The 18,377-nt window shown below is 41.3% G+C and overlaps 1 protein-coding gene across 1 annotated transcript; it reads left to right on the top strand.

Moving 5' to 3' along the window:
- Nucleotides 1-14,161: 14,161 nt before the first annotated feature.
- On the top strand, nucleotides 14,162-17,329 carry LOC6638050 (extensin). Its single transcript, XM_002061099.3, has 2 exons — nucleotides 14,162-15,394; nucleotides 15,468-17,329. The coding sequence occupies exons 1-2, from the start codon at nucleotides 14,162-14,164 to the stop codon at nucleotides 17,193-17,195; spliced, it is 2,961 nt and encodes a 986-aa protein (XP_002061135.1). The 3' UTR covers nucleotides 17,196-17,329.
- The last annotated feature ends 1,048 nt before the right edge of the window (nucleotides 17,330-18,377 follow it).

Raw genomic sequence — 18,377 nt, 5'->3', positions numbered from 1 at the left:
GTTGCTGTTGTCCGACACTGTTGCTGCTGGCGACATTTGTTTGTCTTTTAATTGTTTGCTTTTATTGAAAATGCTATGGCTATAGCGCTATTGTGGCGCTAATAAAATTATGCAAAAGTGTGTCAAACAAACACAATCGATGGGCAAACAAACCGCAAATGATAAATAATAATAAAAGAGAGGAACTAGTGAAATACCATACCCATATCCCCACACTCCGCCTCCCCTCTAGACCACAGCCCGGGGAGTTGGCACACTGAAGATGGGAAAATTTTCTCTGTACTCTTTACTCACAATGTACATAAGTGCAGCAACATAGGGCAATCTGGGCAATCTTGGCAACAACAATTGATTACATAAATGCAAAAATTGTGCTTTATTTTGTTTTGTATGTCAATTTTCATTTGAATGAACTGCAGGTTATTGCACAAAGGGGTTAAAGGGGCGAGGGATTAAGTCAACTTGGCTGTGTAGGTCGATTTCAAGATTTTCATTTTTTCCCAGTTCATGGTTAGATTTACATAAGTTAACAAGTGCAGGGACAAAATGATGTCAAAGTGGAAGTCAACTATCTGTTTTCTAGAATTCTGATAGTTTTTCTGGTCACGATTTTTCACATCACTCACAATCAGACTCAAGTCAAACTTTGAATGCAGTTTTCAATATAACAATCTAAGTAATAAACGTAGACAGATACCCATTAAAATGTTTACTAATTTCTATTAGTGTTGGTTTGATGGACTTTTAATCTTGTTTTGCTAATGGTTTATAAATAAAATAAAATGCTCGATGCAGAGACTCACTTTATCAATATATGCAGCAGTAATGCCCTTTTATCGACACATATATTTGATGCCATTTAAAAATATACTTAATTCCAATTTGATTGATTGTCTTTGTGAATTTCTCGATTTTAATTTAGGTTCTAACTTTCACATTTAAAAGTAATTTGTGAAATTACTTAAAATCTTATATTTTGGTCTCACACGTTAGATAAATTGGAAGATGAATATGTATTTTAGTTGTCTAACAAGTAAAATATATACATTTCGTCCCCTCTAACGATTGCCCACAATAATCACCATTTAACTCACTTGCCCCTCCCGTTTCATTTACCTACCAACCATTAGCTATTACCTCGACACTAGCCAGCATTTCCTTTCTGATTACCACTGATTACAAGCTTTACAAATGGGCCCATTGACCAAAAAAAAAAAAAAAAAACTACCAGCATAGTGAGACACAGAAGGTGTGGTGGGGAAAGAAAATGAGTACATGGCCCAAAGAAGTTGAAAAAAGAAAAACATTACCAACTATAATGAGCTCAACTTGTTACGGTCTTTCTAATTTTTTGTTGGGCCTTGCTTAAATTTTGGGCAATCTTCCGACATTATCAAATCATTGTAAACGCATCCCGGAGTCAAAGAGAAAAGAAAGAAAAAATGAGAAAAGAAATGTAAGCAATGCGATTGGCATTTATGCAATCTTTGCTGTTTATATTGTTGATGCGATCACGCCCAAGTGTTAACTGGCCCATTGTCGGTAATTGCATAATAATGGCCAACAGCAGCAGCCGCAACAGTCACAGGTTGGGCAAGCCCTTAATATGAAACGCATTTGGCATGTCTTTGATTTGGTTTGCCGTCTCTTCGCTCTTCTTCATTTTCTTCTTCTCATTTCTTTCACTCAGTATTTGCATTTCAATTATGCATTGTGCAGCAGAGAGAGAGAAAGAGAGATAGAAAGAGAGATAGAGACCCCGACCAAGACCCACAGCAAAACCCCGAAACCAAACTGTAGACAAGGTAAACGAGCAAACGCAAAAGCAATGCCAAAACTAAACAGACAACAGGTAGACAAACAAAACAAGGGCAACGAGAAAGCGTGGCCAAAACGACCAAACGATGATGAAGCTGGAAACCAAATGATGATGTTGTACCTTATGCCTTGTGTATCTCGTGTCTTGGATATTTTGCTCCATGAAGATGCAGCGCACCTAAGTCAATAACCAACACCCCAGAACGAAGGCAACGAAGGCAACAGGCAGGACAGGTTCATACAAACATATGGCAATGAAAAAAAGGGCAAAAACGAATTTCACATACCCAGCAAAAAAATGTCTTTAAGAAATGCATTCAAGTTTTCTTCATTCTTCTTTAGAGTTAGAATGAATCACTATGTGAATAATCGTTCCCATCGATGCCAATGCCGACTTGGACTTGATAGTTAACTTAACTTTATTGTCTTGCTGCGATGGCAAAATGTTTGTAATAGCAAGTATACCCGTTTGCCATGGGTATTGACAATCAAAGGCGAAAGGTGCGGAAGTGCCCGGATGAAGATGCGAAAATATTTGCATACGCAAAAATGTGGCAAAGAAAGCGGTAAAATGGATGCTGGAGGAGAGGTAACGAGAAACAGAGAGAGAGAGTGTGTGTGTGTGTGTGTGTGTGTGTGTAAGTTTGGGTGTAAATAAATAAGCAAAACTATAGTTGAAATACTTATGTGTAATTATAGCAAATGTTATTTGATTTTGTTAACCACTCAAACATCACCTAATATTACCTTACCTCACCATATCTCATCTCAGCTCTAAGCTCATAAAGGGCCACGTTGAATGACAGGCTGATATTCCAGGGGGGGGGCCCAGGGGGATCTGGTATACGAACACACGCTATAATCCTACTCGAATTGGCATTATACGGTTGCTATTTGCTGGTTTTTGGTTCGCTGCTGTTTGCGCTTTCGCTCAAAATCTACAAACAACAATGAAAAGAAAAAACCTTTTGGGCAAAAATTATTCAAATGTGGCTACGTCCGATGAGGACGTATGGTTAGCATGTATAATGGAAGAGAAGGATAACCGACAGACGGGAACTACCAGTTTTGACTACAATGCGAACTGCATCTCACAGAAAAATCAAACAGACAAGCTTTATCACATATCAAACCCAAAAGCACATATCGCATAATCAGTTGCCGTTCGAGTTTCAGTTTCATTTTCAGTTGCAGGAATCCATCCAACCCTCACATATGTAGCTACCTCCACCCTTCTCGGATCCAAGCCGCAATTCTTTGCTCTGTGTATTTGCTGTTGTTGCTGAAAGGCTCTCAAAAGTTGCCATAACAGCGAACTGACGGGATCAAAGTTGGTCTACCGGACAGAGACAGTGTGTCGAGAGAAAATGAGAGAGAGCATAGACAAAACTCTGAACATGTTGTCAACTACCAATAGTTGGTAGTGCTTCAGGTCTTTCACGAGTGGGGTCCAGTGGTCAGATGATGGCGCAGTGAAGCGTGTTTCGAGTGGGGCAGCATCTAGTGGTTGGATCTAGTGGTCGAACAGTTGAAGCTATAGAAGTTGCCGTGACCATTTTAATTAAGTCCTAAATATTCCTTTTGACCAATTGGGTATAGAGACTCGTATCTATTACTTGGGTAATTTTGTTATTAAAATTTTGCTCATAAAGAGGAAAATACAATAAAAGCTAATAATAAAATATATTTACAAGAAACTAGAGTAAAATTTGTTTCTCTGACAGTTTGACTTAAACAAAATAAGCTCATCCTCCTCATCAGGGATCCATGTTTGTGTGGGACGCCTTTGTGTTTCTGTCGTTTGGATTTACATTGCTCTTTAGACAGCATTCCACTTCGTACATATGAAGTATGTTCGTTTTCTGAAGTCACAATAGTTCATCTCTTTTGTGTATCAATCAAAGACATCGCAATTTGGAACGGAGGTGGGTTCAGTTCGACAGGTGGTTAGGTATCTAGTAACCTGCTGCTGCTGCTGCTGTTGCTGGAGCTTAGCACTTGGGACTCTCTGGGTCACAATAAACACAATTAGACAATAGCTGATGCTTTGAATCTGATTGCTGGATTTCCTCTTGCCCAACTATCTCTTGCTCTATAGTTTGATTGGCCCCCAAGCAGACCTTAATCGAAAGTAATGCTCGCAATGAAATTTCAGTTGTTGTTGTTATTGTTGTTTCTATAGTTTAACTGATCCCCCCGACAAACTGTAGAAAAGTAAAAAAAACAAAAACAAAAATCAACACAGGTCCAAAGTTGAGAAGGGCGCCTCGAGGCGTTGGCTTGACCAGTGAAAGTTAATTGAACGGACGCACAAACAAATACATACTCACACACACACACACACACACATTATAGGTGGAAGTGGGAACTAAACTGGCTACTGTGAGATCGATAACCAATTCCTAGCTACTATCCCTATCCCCCAAGCCCACCGTTCACCATCATCATAAGATTTGAGTGATTAGCATTAACGATTGACAGACTTTTTGTTTTAAAAGAGAGAGAGAGAGATGCAAATTGGTCGCCTAAAATGATGAAGGAAATTCTGTTATATAATGAAGTCTCCCCTCATTAAGACAAGTGCATGCATTCACTTCCACTTCCACTCCCCTCCCCACACCCAAAACAATCGAGCTTGAAAAGGAAGATGTCTGCGAATTTAAAAGCGGCGACACAAATTTTTGTACAGTGGAGCAAAAGCTAATGTGAGAAAATGTCAGACAACATACAAAAAACCAAAAAAAAAACATTTAAACACGCCTGTTTTTGTTGTTTTATGTTTTAGTGCTCGTATGGCATTCCATTTCTAATTGAACAACATGTTATTTGTGTTGCCCACTCATAGTTGGAATGAGTTATGGTTACAGTTTTTGTCATCTCTATAAAGAACTGGGTGGGACTATGGGAAACTGAAGATACACGCGATGCTTTGGTCATCTAGTGACCGGATCTGTTTGATGATCTTTCTATAATTAATCGATTAATCGATGTGAGCACAGTGTGCCGAACGCATAAGTGCCGTTTAGCGAGTCACCTTTCCTTCTAGTAGTGTATGCCCATTTTGCGCAATGGGTGAAAGTTGAGGGCCTCTTGGCCAAGTCGCGTCATCGCGTCATCTCGTCATCGTTCGCACTCCACACACACACACACACACACACTAGACATACATTTGATTTTGCAGATGCTTCAAAATATGATTTTCTTTTTGGCCCGTCAGTCGACAAAAACCAAAAAAATAAAACCACCAAAAGAAAACCAAATTGTATGATGAGGCAGCTGCATAATTCAAAAGCGTTCGACAAACGTTTCCGCAATTGAAAGCAAAGTTTAACACCTTTTTTCTCATATTTTGTGTGCGTTTTTTTCTAGTCTTTTCCACTCTTGAACTGAAGACGATTAATATGATAATTTATGGCCGACTCCAAAGGCAAACGCAACGCGCAACATAAATCCGCAGACAAGCTTTAGGTCGTCTGGAAAAATGATGATAGAGAAGGGGATGACTTTGGTGTGGGGTGTTCAGTGGATAGGTCGACTGGTAGTTGAAGTACTAGTGGGTGAAATTTGTTTTCATGCCCACACATGAGCATACAGATCTTTGGTTGGAGTGTCTCATAATGAAAGAGACCTTCGACCTATTGTGCTTCTCCTGCCTCCATCTCCATCTATGTATAGCTCTCCCTTCAGTTCCTAGTGCTGCTCATTGGTAATGCAAATGAGATGCGTGCGCTCAAATTGAAATGGCAAATGTTGACAGCAAGAACCAACACACAAACACACACACACACACACAAACACACACACACACACTTGAGGAAAACTCAAAGTTAATCAAGAAAATATTTATGTAGAAAATGCGAATCAGCCACACAATTCTTATGCCCAATTTCTATTTCTAAGTCGGTAACTAGAAAGCAAAGGAGAAATGGAAGGAAGGAAGGGAGGACATGAAGAGTGGGTGGAATGGGTTGGGCTGTTGACACTCACAGAAGTCAGTAATTTTTGCTTGCTGATAACGAGATGGGTTCTTTGGGTTATGGCAAAGTCTTTAATATCTATATTATAATTTGCAACTTGTGGAGCTAACCTCGGAATACACACACACTTCTCTTTTTTATACAAAAATTGTGGTATATAAAAACATATTTATGAATTTTCTATTCTGCATTCTGAGTTTGCTCTTCCGAAATAAACGAATGCGTATGAATGAGATGCGCGTTGCTTCCACTCATTTGCATTAGAAGGGCAGTGGAAAATCGTTAGAGTGTGGATACTGGGGAAGGGGTGAGGGGTGAGGGGTGAGGGGTGCCGACTGATTAACATAAAATTAAGCGTTCAAAAGGAATGCGGCAAAATGGGTTTGAGACTTGAGTCTCAACTCGACTTCAGTCGAATCAACTGGGCCTGGGACCTGACTGATAAGCCAAGGCGCGGCGATAAGCGCATTTAATTAGCATTAATTAAAGCAAATTGCGAGACTTTCAGGCAACAGCAATACACAATGAACAAGAAATATATATATATACATATATATAGAGAGAGAGAGAGAGAGAGAGAGAGAGAGGGAGAGAGGCGCAGAATGAGGAGGAAGTAACAAAGAGTAAGAGGAGGGGAGCCAGAGTCCCATAAATGGTAGCATAGCGAGTTGTGAAAGTAAGGCAATGCCAATGACAATTGTAACTACACAAACGCAATCAATGAGATTTTTTTGGAGCACGCGGCATGACAAATTGCGTATCCCCCCTACAGACTCCCCACCCCCTTTGTCACGCACATTCAAAGCAACACCCACACCCAACAGAAAAGGGAGAGAGCGAGAGAGAGAGTGAGATTGGCAGAGGGTTAAGAAGCGGATGCCAACACTTTGCCAACGCCAACACCAAGGCCCAAACCCAAACTCAGACCCAATATCAAGTGTCATAGAAGTCCGGTACAGTGGTAACATTAACTGAAATCATATCGCTGGCCAATAATTTGCCAAATTGGAGCAGATTATACGCTAAATGACACCACAGTGCGGCATCTGAATAGAGAGAATGAAAGACAGCAAGAAGAAAGCGGATTACGCAATATTTGCGTCATGGCCTAAAGCGAGACTGAGACCGTGGTCGAAGCTGCTGTCGTTGTCGTTGTCGTTGCCGTTGCCGCCGATGAATATCGACAAAGATGAAGAGACTCAGATGGAGATGAATACAGCAACGATGAGGAATGGACTCGCATAATTGCGGCTACACCTGAAACCGAGGCCCAAAAAAAACCCCCCCTGCTCATATACCCGGGATCCCACTTTAGCACAAATGTGGGCGAGGCCTAGCAGCAGGCAGTGTCTCTGTCTCTGCTAACTCTGGCTCTGTCTCCGCCTCCGCCTCTGCCTCCATCACCTATGCTGGCATCGTCTCATGACATTGGAATGCAATTTCACTTCTTTAAATATTTTCTCAATTGTTTTTTTTTTTTTTTCGTGGAGGTGTGAGATCAGATGAGACGAGATCGCTGGTAATAAGAGAAATATTAAATATATAGCGACTTGTTTTTTTTTAGCTTTTTACCAAAATGTGAAATTGTATTCAATTTGCTTTTGAGACACACACACACACACACACACACATACTGAGGGCCATTTCAATTATATTTTTATTACTTTTTGATAAACACTTAACGTGTTTATTGTGTGTGCAAAAATAAAGCCACTTAGGGGGTCGATTATTAATTATGATTAGCATTCTTTTGCAGCCAACACAAAAGCATTATGAACTCTAATTACTTCAGCGACAAATAAGTCCCTTGCAGAAATATTACTTTCAATAATAGGTTTAAAAGATAAAAATAAAGATTTTAAGTAAAAATGATTAAGAAAAGATCAAAAGTCAAGTATTTTTAGTTCATTGTGTGAGTACTTAAGAAAGTCAATACTTAATTAAAGAGTGCCTACGCTCAATTTACGTTAGCTTGGTTAACTACAAATTTAGTTTTATATCCATAGTTTACTTTTAATTTGCCAAATTGAGTAATTACCTAAGCAAGTACTTATTAAAGGAAAATGCATTAGAAATGTAAGTTTTTTCAACCTGATTTGGATTTTACCTATTGCTATAAAAAAATAATTGTTAAAATGAAAACTTTAATTACAAATAATGGAATTGTAATGGCTAATGTCCAATTTAATTATTGTCGAATGCATTTTATTGGCTCAGCTTTGGCATTGCCGTTTTGGCCGTGCTCGAAAAGCTGTTGGCCAAAGAGGGGTGGGCAGGGAGCAATGGTACTTGAAACCCTTTTGCACATTTTAACACAAAACGAAAGTAGCCTTTAACTGTAAGCTCTCGAGGAAGTAAAAGCGCAAATAATTGCGACCGACCGAATACACAGTAATACGACAAAACAAAAACGAAAAAAGAAGAAATACAAGAAACCTGCAGCAAGCATGACAAAAGCAAAAGCAGGCAACAGATGCGGCAGAAAATATTGGCACTTAACTTGTTGTTGTTTCTGTTGTTGCTGTTGTTGTTGCTTTTGCCTGGTCACATGCTGGCCATGAGGCACCCGCAAGATGCAACAACAGGAAGTACAAAGTTGGATCCAACAGCAGCAGCAGCAGCAACTACTGTGAAGTAACTAACTAACCTGGCCAGAAACCTGACCAAAAGATGCAACCAAAGTTGCAGGTTTGATACGGTGCAACTTTAGTTAAACTCTTTTTTGTTTTCTGTTTCTTTTCTTTTCTTTTTTGGCGAGGCGGGAGGAGGCCAATGGTTAAGTCAATCAATAAGGCTAAAGGAGCAGCATTGTTGTCCCTACCCCCCAACAAACCGTGCCCCGCTATCATCGTAAAGCCGATTCGGGCTTTATGCCTGTGAAAGCCATAGAAGCAACAACAAGTTTGTTGTGCTTCTCTGAGTCGGCCCAAAGATAAGGTATATGAAGAAGGCGACGGTGATTTGCGGGTAGGAGGGGAAATGACTGTGAGTTTTGGCCCAAGAAATGCAAATGAAAGCGAAATCGAATCACGCGAAGGCCGACTGTCGACGCGCCGACGTCGCAGCCAAAGTCAACGCTGCCATTGCCGTCGCTGTCGCTGTCGGTGTCATCGTCATCGTCATCATCATCATCATCCTCAGCGCTTAAAAAGAAAACTTGATCTCTGCACTACCTAGCTATGCTGTGCATATGAATGACTCAACGAAATTCGACAAAAACCCAGAGACAGACAGACCGAGAGAAAGAGAGAAACAGAGAGAGAGAGAGGATAAAATGAGAGAGGTAGAAAGAGATAGAGACAAATGCCGCCGACAAGTGTGATAATCTTTGTTCTACCCAAAGTCAATTGTGTTAACTGAAACGGAACTCTGACCTCAGGCACTCAAAATGTTAGTGATCGTGTCTTAAATTTATAGGTCAAATGATTTTCAATAGCAAATTATATATGGAATATCTATATTCCATATACGCCTATTTAGCTAGATCCGTTAACCATGGCTGATGGCTCATGGGCTTTTCCAAAGACTCCTCTTATCTGGTTGCATTTGCATTTTGACATGCCAAGTATTGGCCACATATTGCCAAACTGGTCGCCAGAAGACAGAGAAAGAGACAGCCATTGGGAGAGAAAAAAAGAGGGAAAGAGTGCGAGCTCTTTTTCTCTTTGTTTCTCTGTCTCTCTATGCTGCTGTCCCTTTAACTAGGCACCTTGCTCTTGGCTCTTGGCTGATGGCTCTCGCCTTGGCTGTCTGTATGTGTGTGTGTGTGTGTGTGTTGTTTACGAAATTTCTTCACTTTCGGTTTCCGCTGCAACTGCGCAGCCAACTTTGGCATCGGCATCGACGCCCGAGCTTTTGGGGCTGAGGCTATTACCTATATGAGCTGGCGTTATCATCTGTGCGGCAGCATTTTGAACTCGAGAGTGACAAGCGACGGACCGAATATCTATATAATATATAGATATTCATATATATATATATATATCAAATATATATATATATATCTAAAATTCCCCCTTCCAATCCCGTCGAGTGCGAATCCGTGATCCGTGTTCCGCGTTATTTCGGTTAATATCTATATTTATTTTTTTTCCTCGTCACACAAAAAAAAACGTCTACTGATATAAGCCAAAAAAAAACCCAAGCTTATCCTGCAGTGAAGTGTTGAAAAAATTATTGTTTTTTTTTTTCGTTCTTGTTGTTCTTTAAAAGTTAAAAGTTTGAAAAGAAAGCGAATCAGAAAAATCAACAAAAAGATAACCGAGGATAAATCATTTCAATAATCGTCAGCAGGAAAGCAGCTCATCTCATTCATGGTAAAAAAGCAAACGAAACTGAAAAAGAAAATCAACAACAAAAAGTAAAAAGCCAAAGAAAGGACATGAAATAATTGTGCTAATTGGAATTAATTACAAGAAAAAAGGATTATGACAGAACGAAACTCAAATACAAGTGGCAAATGAAATGAAATAGGAAAATGTTAACATTTGCAAATTGGCCAAATGATAAGAAGGAGAGAAAACGAGATAAAGAGAACAAAAACTGATAAGAAACCATGAAAATGGCTTTCATTATCTAATGAGATATTTTTGTTGTTGTTTCTGTTCTTTGTGGTAGCTACGCCTGCGCAGCATTAGGAACATCTTTGACCTTGCCCACGACCTTGATTAATTGATAAGGGTTTTTAGTTTTCTTTGCTCGGTTGCTTTTTTTATTCCATTTTGATTTGGTTTAATGAAAATTGATATAGGACAACAAATCCCAAGCAAAAGATAAATCCGTTAGCCAGATTATTCATTTGCCTTAACAGCAGCAGCCATAGAAGCCTTTTTGTTAGACCCAGCCAAAAACATAATTTATTCATTATCGAAATTGATTCATAAATAATTTCAGCATTCACATTTTGGCCATGTTCTATTGCTGGTTGGTTGTTGTTGTATGCGCAAATTTAATTAACGCAGATTACGATTCTCGATTTTCGTTCAGGGTCTACATTTTGGTAACGACAGGTAGAGAGAGCGAGAGAGAGAGAGAGGGGCGTGTCAGCTGTGGCCCAAATTAAGGCCATAAGCAATGAGTCCCACAAGACAGTAATGAATTGTAAGAAGGATGTATCTGCTAAACCCTTCCTTTTGTTTCTACCCTCTTAACTTTTTTGCCTTTTGTTTTGTTGTTGGCTGGGTAGGGGAAGGGAAGGGAAGGGAAGGGTAGCCTCCTAGGCTCAACCAGTCGATTGTGCGAATTGTTCATCTTCGAACTGAATATTTTGTCGTTTTCTTAACGAGAGTGAAAGTTCGCCGGCTGCTGTTGCTGCTGCTGCTGCTGTTGTGTATTATTGCTGTCTGGCGCTCATTTGTTTTGTCCGCTTGTCGGTCTGTCGTCTATCCGTCTGTCTTTCAGTTTATTTGTTTGTTATTGCTGGCATGTATATATGAGTGTGTATGTGTTTTTTCTCCATTTTTTTTTGTCAATTGTTTAGCATCAATAACAAATATTTGTAAGCTATGCTAATGAACAGCAAAACAAAACGAAAAAAAAGATCGAAACGCATACGAACAGAAAGTAGTGACCGATTGGTAAGGGAGCAACAGAAAGTCTTCTTTGGCACAGGTAGAAGATAAACTTTAACTCATTCATTTGGCTCACTCGCTCACTCAATCAATAACTAGATATAGATATTGCAAGATAATGCCAAATGATGGTTTGTGTTTTGTTTGTATTGTCTTTTTGCCCGTATTTTTGTTTTTGCCACCATCGAACCGACCAACCGACCAACCGACCGACTGACTTAGTAACTTTGAAAATAAAAGTTGATTGCGAAAATAAAAACAATTCAATGAAGTGCTGCTGCTTCTGCGGCTGCGGCTGCTGGCCACATGCGGGTCACTTCACACGCTTCATAGACACAATGCTTCACCTACTATACTACCATCTACCTGACTATCCCTTCTCTGCCCGCCACCACTCACCTCCTGTCCGCCGTCCCTCTTTTTCCCTAGTTTTAATTGTTTTTGCCATTTCTTGCGCTTGGCTTTTATAATGTATTTTCATTATAATTTCACTGCCAGCAGCATTTGTGACACCTACTCATCCTCACGACTGACGCCTCAACTAAATAAAAAAAAAAAAACAACTCAAAACTCCAGCAAAGTGAAAGTTTTTCTCTTTTGTTGTGGGGCTCTTTTGTTGCTGTTGTTGTTGGTCTTTCTTCTTCTTCTACTTTTTCGTTGGTCTCTTCTTCAGCTCTACGTCTTATGACATTTTAACGCCGCTGGCCAAAAAAAAAAACCAAAATACCGAAGAAGAAGAAAAAAGTTTATATCTCGTTGTTTTGTGGTTTATTGTGATATTCAATGCGCATCGTTGACCATTACCATTGAGGTGCCCCTACCTCTCACTCCCCTTCTGCTCCTCCTCCATCTCCTCCACCTCCTTCACCATTATCATTCCTATCCCATCACTTCAACCAATTGCGAATGTCTTATGTAATTGCGGTGAAAGAGTGAGAGAAGCGAGAGAGTTTATTGTATAATAAATAAAATTATTTATCTTCATAGTTATGCATGTATATTGCCTCGTAATGAGATGCACTTAGATGATATACAATCTGTTTTGACCGATGAATTTGTTATCCAAAATATATATGTATTAGCATTGTTTAAATATTCAAATGAATTAGCCGCAAGGGCAAGAAGTTGAAGTTGATGAATAACTCAAGTGTCTTTCTGTATTATTTTAAGCCATTTGTTTAGAGTATATTATGTAAGTGGGATTGATCGAAAAAATAGCAATAGAATTTATCGACTTTAACTATTGTTTAAATAACCTACTACCAAAAATAATAAGGCAAGACTAATCTAAGTCTTGCTAAAATAGCCATTTTTCCACTATTAGATAATAGAAATATATATAAGGACAATATTCTCATCATGAAAGAATCGTCTTTGCCAGCTTGACGTCAAATGGGCCAAATAATATAATTTTAATGCAAAGTTTGACTTATAATAATTATAATTATGCGTCGAAAACACTAAGAAGATAATAGATAATAAGATCAGTAAATAGCAAACATTTCAACAAGATTTAGACTGCTTCTATGATTTAAAGTTAGTATAGTTAGTCTATGCAATATTATAACAACTAGCCTAGCAATTATAAGTTGCTTAGCTTTGTTTAATTTATGATCAGTTTACAATTTTCCACGCAGGAAAACAAAATGCGGTTGGACTTTTATGTGTGTCTCGTTTGTCATTAGTTTTGGTGTTGTTTTCGACAATTATATGTGCATACTTTTCAATGTATCAATTAAAATTTACAGCAAATCTTTCACTTTCCATATTCGTAATGCCTGTCATGCATAATATTCCGTACGTATTTCAGTTACAACGCATCAAAAAGTCCATTAAAAGCATTTCGGTTTTTCTTTTCGTTTTGCCAAATTGGCTTCGTTTTTCCATTCACACTTCTCATTTTTGCCTTAAATTTTGTTAAAATTTAGCTAATTCGCGTGCTGTGTAGAGAGAAGAGACGATAACAACAAAAACCAAAAAAAAATAGTTAATGTTGATACTGTTGTTTGGTTGTACAACATAAAACCAATTAAACGCCGCCTGCTCTTTGTATTGTTTTTTTTTTTTTTTGGTGTTGGCACGAAGTAGCCGTTCGCCTCTTGAATTATTGATGATGATGACAGCGGCGACAACGATGACAGTGATGATGATGATGATGAAAGGGCAGAATGGGCTGAGAGGGAGAGCGATAGAGAGGGAACTGAGGGGACATCTCAATTATGTTTTAATTAGAGCATAATATGACAATTAGGGGAGAGCGAAACTCTTTTGGCCACCACCACAAAAAGGGTGCAGGGTGCAAATTAGCGCAAATTATTGTTATATAACATTCGTTTGAAATCAGTAAATAACCCACACAGAAACCAACAAACAAAAAGAAAGATATATGTATGCGTGTGTGTGTGCGTGTGTGTGTGTGTGTGTGTGTGTTTTAATACATATATAATGACACCTGACACCGCTAAACCCCGCGAGCGTTTTGGGGTCACAAATAAAGTCAAAAGGGTTGAGGTTGATTTTTTTTTTTGTTTGGGTGGGGGGTGGGGGGGAGCTTAGACAGGGTTGTAGGTGGGCACTTCTGACAAATGTTTGTTGCGGTCAAGGGTCGAGGCCACAAAAAGCCATTGTCAAAAGCTCTTAACTGCCGCTTGGATAATATCTCACTCAATTCTGGCGGCATTTCATTTCATTTCGCTTATGATAAATGGATTGTGTGTTACTTAGCGGAAAGAACATATATACATACATATATGCATCTTGATTTGACTCGATTTTTTCGGTTTTTCTTTCTCTTAGATGCTGTTACGTTTCACATTATTGACAACACTTTGCTTTTGTGCCGCTCAAGCGGTGCTTAGTGGCAAAGATTTAAAACGACGCGAAGCGGGTTTCGATACCTATGGACCCCCACCACGACCAGCCCCACAATATGGACCGCCACCACAGCAGCAGCAACAGCATATACCCCATCGTGAATATGGTGTGCCACAGCAGATTCCATTCCGGGAATACGGTCCACCCGCACTGAAGTACGGACCACCAAAGCTTAACTTTTTGGGAGGTGGCGGCGGCGGCGGTGGTTCCAGTTCCTCGTCGTTGCATGAACAAATCAAGACACACTTCGGTGTGCCAAAGCCATTCTATGGACCTCCTCATATTCAGCATAAGCCTGCTCCTCAGTATGGACCACCACCACCGAAACCACAGTACGGACCACCACCACCACAGTATGGACCACCACCTCCACAGCCAGCTCCACAGTATGGACCGCCACCACAGCCAGCTCCCCAGTATGGACCACCACCGCCATTGAAGTTGCAACATCGTCCAGCTCCTCAGTACGGACCACCAAAACCACAGTACGGGCCACCACCACCACCACCGCAACCACTGCCGTTGCCCCATTCCGCCCCATTGTTCAAGCCAGCTCATCAACCGGCTACATCCTATGGACCACCCGCTTCGGGACCCCTTAATTTGCCACCTAAGCCATTGTACGATGCACCACCACCCAATTATGGACCACCACCACTGCCAATCAGTTTGCCTGGACCACAACCGGCTACCTTTAACCGTGTGCCCGAGACCACCATTATTCTGAGTGGCCACGGACCCAGCGGTCCTGGACCCCTTATCGGAGGACCTGGTCACGGCCCCGTCAAGCAAGTTCAAATCCAAATTGATGCCTCTGGCCACACCCACAGTGTGAGTGGGTCACAGGCGCCCTTCCACACGGCGTGTGACGGCTGGAAACCCATTCCGGCTCCAGTTGGCGCCTACGTTGAACAAAACCACATTGAGACGCAGGGTGGCTACAGCAACGTGGCTCAGGCCCAGGCTCAGGGGTACAGTGGGTCAGGTGGCAGCATTGTCGATGGCCTCACCGACGAACAATTGGTTGCAGTGGCTCTACAGGGCGGAGCTGGTGCTGATAATGTGCATGTTCTAACTGGTGGTGGATCTGGACCTGGACCATCTGGCCCATCTCTCGATGCACACATTAACTCCATTGAATCGGAAGCGCTTCAGGTGAGTTTGAGCTAAGCTACTTGTAGACATAATTCTCCTAATATAGCCTCTCTTGTTTTCAACTTCCGTGTAGGTTTCTCTTGGGTCAATTGATGACTCCTATACCAAGCCACCGTCAGATTCTTATGCTCCCGGCTCGGTGCACGCTCAAAAGTACCAGACTATCGGACACTCTTTGCCACCGCCACCACCCAGTGGTAACTATGGACCACCACCACCACCCAGCGGCAACTATGGACCACCACCACCCCCCAGTGGCAACTATGGACCACCACCACCACAACCCATTGGCAAATATGGCCCACCACCCAGTGGTAACTATGGACCACCACCACCGCAATTTGCTGCCCTCACAGGAGGCAGTCCCAATGGTCAATACGGTCCACCACCATCAGGTAACCCACAGTCAATTGTGCAACACGGAGGCGTGCAGCCAAACAAACCTGTAGCCTACCGTCCCCCGGTACCTGTTGGCCTGATTGAGTCCATCGGAGCCACTGTCCAGCACTTGGATCAGTTCGGAGTTAAGCCACCACAGCAAGCACCCACTTACATACCGCCAGCTGCCCATGAGATTGCTCTAAGTGGACCACCTGCACCACCGGTGCCAGCTCCACAGGCTTTGTATCAGCCACCACCGCCAGTATCGCAAGGTCCTCAGGTAATTCTGCAGCAGCAATTGCCACAACCTCAGCCAGGACCAGCTTTCATTCACCATGCGAAGCCACAGCAGTTCGGACCACCCCCACCACCACCACCACAACCACAGCCTCAATACTTGCCTCCACCACCACCACCACAATCTGCGATAGCACGTCCCACTCAGCAGTACTTGCCACCCCCTCAGGCAGTCTTCTTCCAGCAGCAGCAGCAGCAACAGCAGCAGCAGCATCATCACTCGGAGAATAGCTACAGTGCCTCCCAGTACAACCAACAGTTTGTCCACTCTCAGGGTCTGCCTTTGTCCCAGCAAGCTCCACGATTCAATCAGTTGCCACAGCAGTTACCCCAACAACCGTTGGTGGTGCACGATTGCGGACATGGACCCAATCTAGTGAGCAGCAATGGCTATCAAGTGGAGCAGCAGCAGCAGCAGCAGCAACAGCATTTCGGCAGCATATCAGCTGCTTCCTCTGGTGCTTACAATGCCATCTCGCAGAGCATTCCCGTGGCCGAGCAGCATACACAATTCTTAGCTGATAGCTATGGACCACCCGCCTCTGGTAATGACATCGATTTCGACCACACCGGCTATGCCTCTCAGAAGAATGCAGTCGCTGCCTTGCCCGATGGCACGGATCCTCAGCAATTGCCCGGTCTCGATGGCCTCAATGTGATCTCGGCCCAGAAATCTCAGAGCATACAGTTGGGCGATGGCGCTGCCGCTCCATCCCAGAACTTCCAAGTACAGTTTGGTGGCTCATTGAATAATCCACAAAATGGAGCAGCCACAGCGCACGGTGATCAGTCGGCCAATCACGAGGAGATTCTCTCACAGGGTCTTCTCCAGTCCATTTTGACGGCCATTGAGCAGCAGCCACAGCAACAGCCGGGCCAGTCCCTTCCTCAGAACCACAAGGCCCAAAGCCGTTCCGATGATGAGCACGAAGAGCATGATGACCAGGTGGATTCCCTGGATGATGAAGATGAGCATGATCATGCGAACAGTGCCTCGAATCGCGTGGAGGTGCGTGTCCTGCCACCGAGCGACGCCCAGGAGGAGGAGACCCCTGCGGAGGTCAAGGAAATCGAGCCAATTGTGGCCGCCGATGTCGGGGAGGAGGAGAATGCCAAGCATTAGGCACTAAGTCATTAGTTATCATTCGAAATCCTCATTTAGCTGCTTTATTCGTATTTATTGCTGCCTCATCACACACACACACACACACACATACACATACTTATCATCGAGTTTCTTTCTCTTCTATTCTTCTATGTTCGTTACGATTATTATTATTATTATTATAATTATTATTGTTACTCTTATTATGCTATTCCCCATTATATTTTTTTCTCGTCTCACTCACACACATAGACACTCACTCTCTCTCTCTCTCTCTCGTGTGTGACCATAAGTTGCCATAAAGAGACAGTGTAGAGGACACGGGAGAGGGAGGAACGAACGATACACACACACCCACACCCACACACACAGATACACTCAAAATGAACAATAGAAGCTAAAACAAGAGAGTCGAAAATGATATTGATAATAAAATACATATATCGATATCGAGATCCAAGTCCTAAATTGAGAATTGAGTAAAGCAAAATTCATGTTTAAGCTTGTGTATAAAAATTATTTAAACTAAATAATTTATTTATTATTACATTGTACTGTATGTCTTAAACGAGCAACAAAATAAAACAAAAATAATTATAAAAAAAAAATAAAACTATCTACATTCAACTAAAAGGTATCATAAATATCCTCTATAGGGATAATTTGCACTGCCAGTCATTTGATTGGAAAGGTTTATCCCTTTTATAATACTTCAAATGCCTTTATCTTGACCTTGTCCTCCAAACTAAACTAAAAGTGAGGAATAATCCATTAACTTTAGATAGTTAATAAAGACTATTGGTTAAATTTTTGGATCGATTAACGATATGAGTTATTGAGTTCTAAAGACTCTGAATTTTCATCTCTTTAACTTAACAGTTCACTAAAGTTTTTTGTATTTTCGCTGAGGTCGTTAATCGATATAACTTATTGAGTTCTTCTAAAGTCTCTAAAGGCTAATTGATTGCTGTTGCTTACCTTGATTATCATGACAAATGGAAAATTTATTCGCGAATGCAATATCGAATACAAAAAAAAAATTGATATTTTAAGCTAGAAACAATTTTGGCTTAACCAATAGTGAGGTTTGTGTGCAATGATTATGCACTTTTTGCTTATGCCATGCGATGGGCCATGGAATAAGCCCTTGATTTTCCTGCGGTCACTTAAATACATGAGTTTTTGCAATTAACAATTGCC

The sequence above is a fragment of the Drosophila willistoni genome (assembly GCF_018902025.1).
Source record: "Drosophila willistoni isolate 14030-0811.24 chromosome XL unlocalized genomic scaffold, UCI_dwil_1.1 Seg141, whole genome shotgun sequence".
NCBI lineage: Eukaryota > Metazoa > Arthropoda > Insecta > Diptera > Drosophilidae > Drosophila > Drosophila willistoni.
The sequence above is the reverse complement of the archived record's forward strand: the minus strand, read 5'-3'. Positions and strand labels throughout refer to the sequence as shown.

What these genes read in the sequence shown, in the direction of transcription:
- LOC6638050 (XM_002061099.3), top strand. Translation starts at nt 14,162, where the DNA reads ATGCTGTTACGTTTCACATTATTGACAACACTTTGCTTTTGTGCCGCT. An exon ending in TTGAATCGGAAGCGCTTCAG is followed by an intron (nt 15,395 to 15,467) that starts GTGAGTTTGAGC and finishes ACTTCCGTGTAG; the next exon opens with GTTTCTCTTGGGTCAATTGA.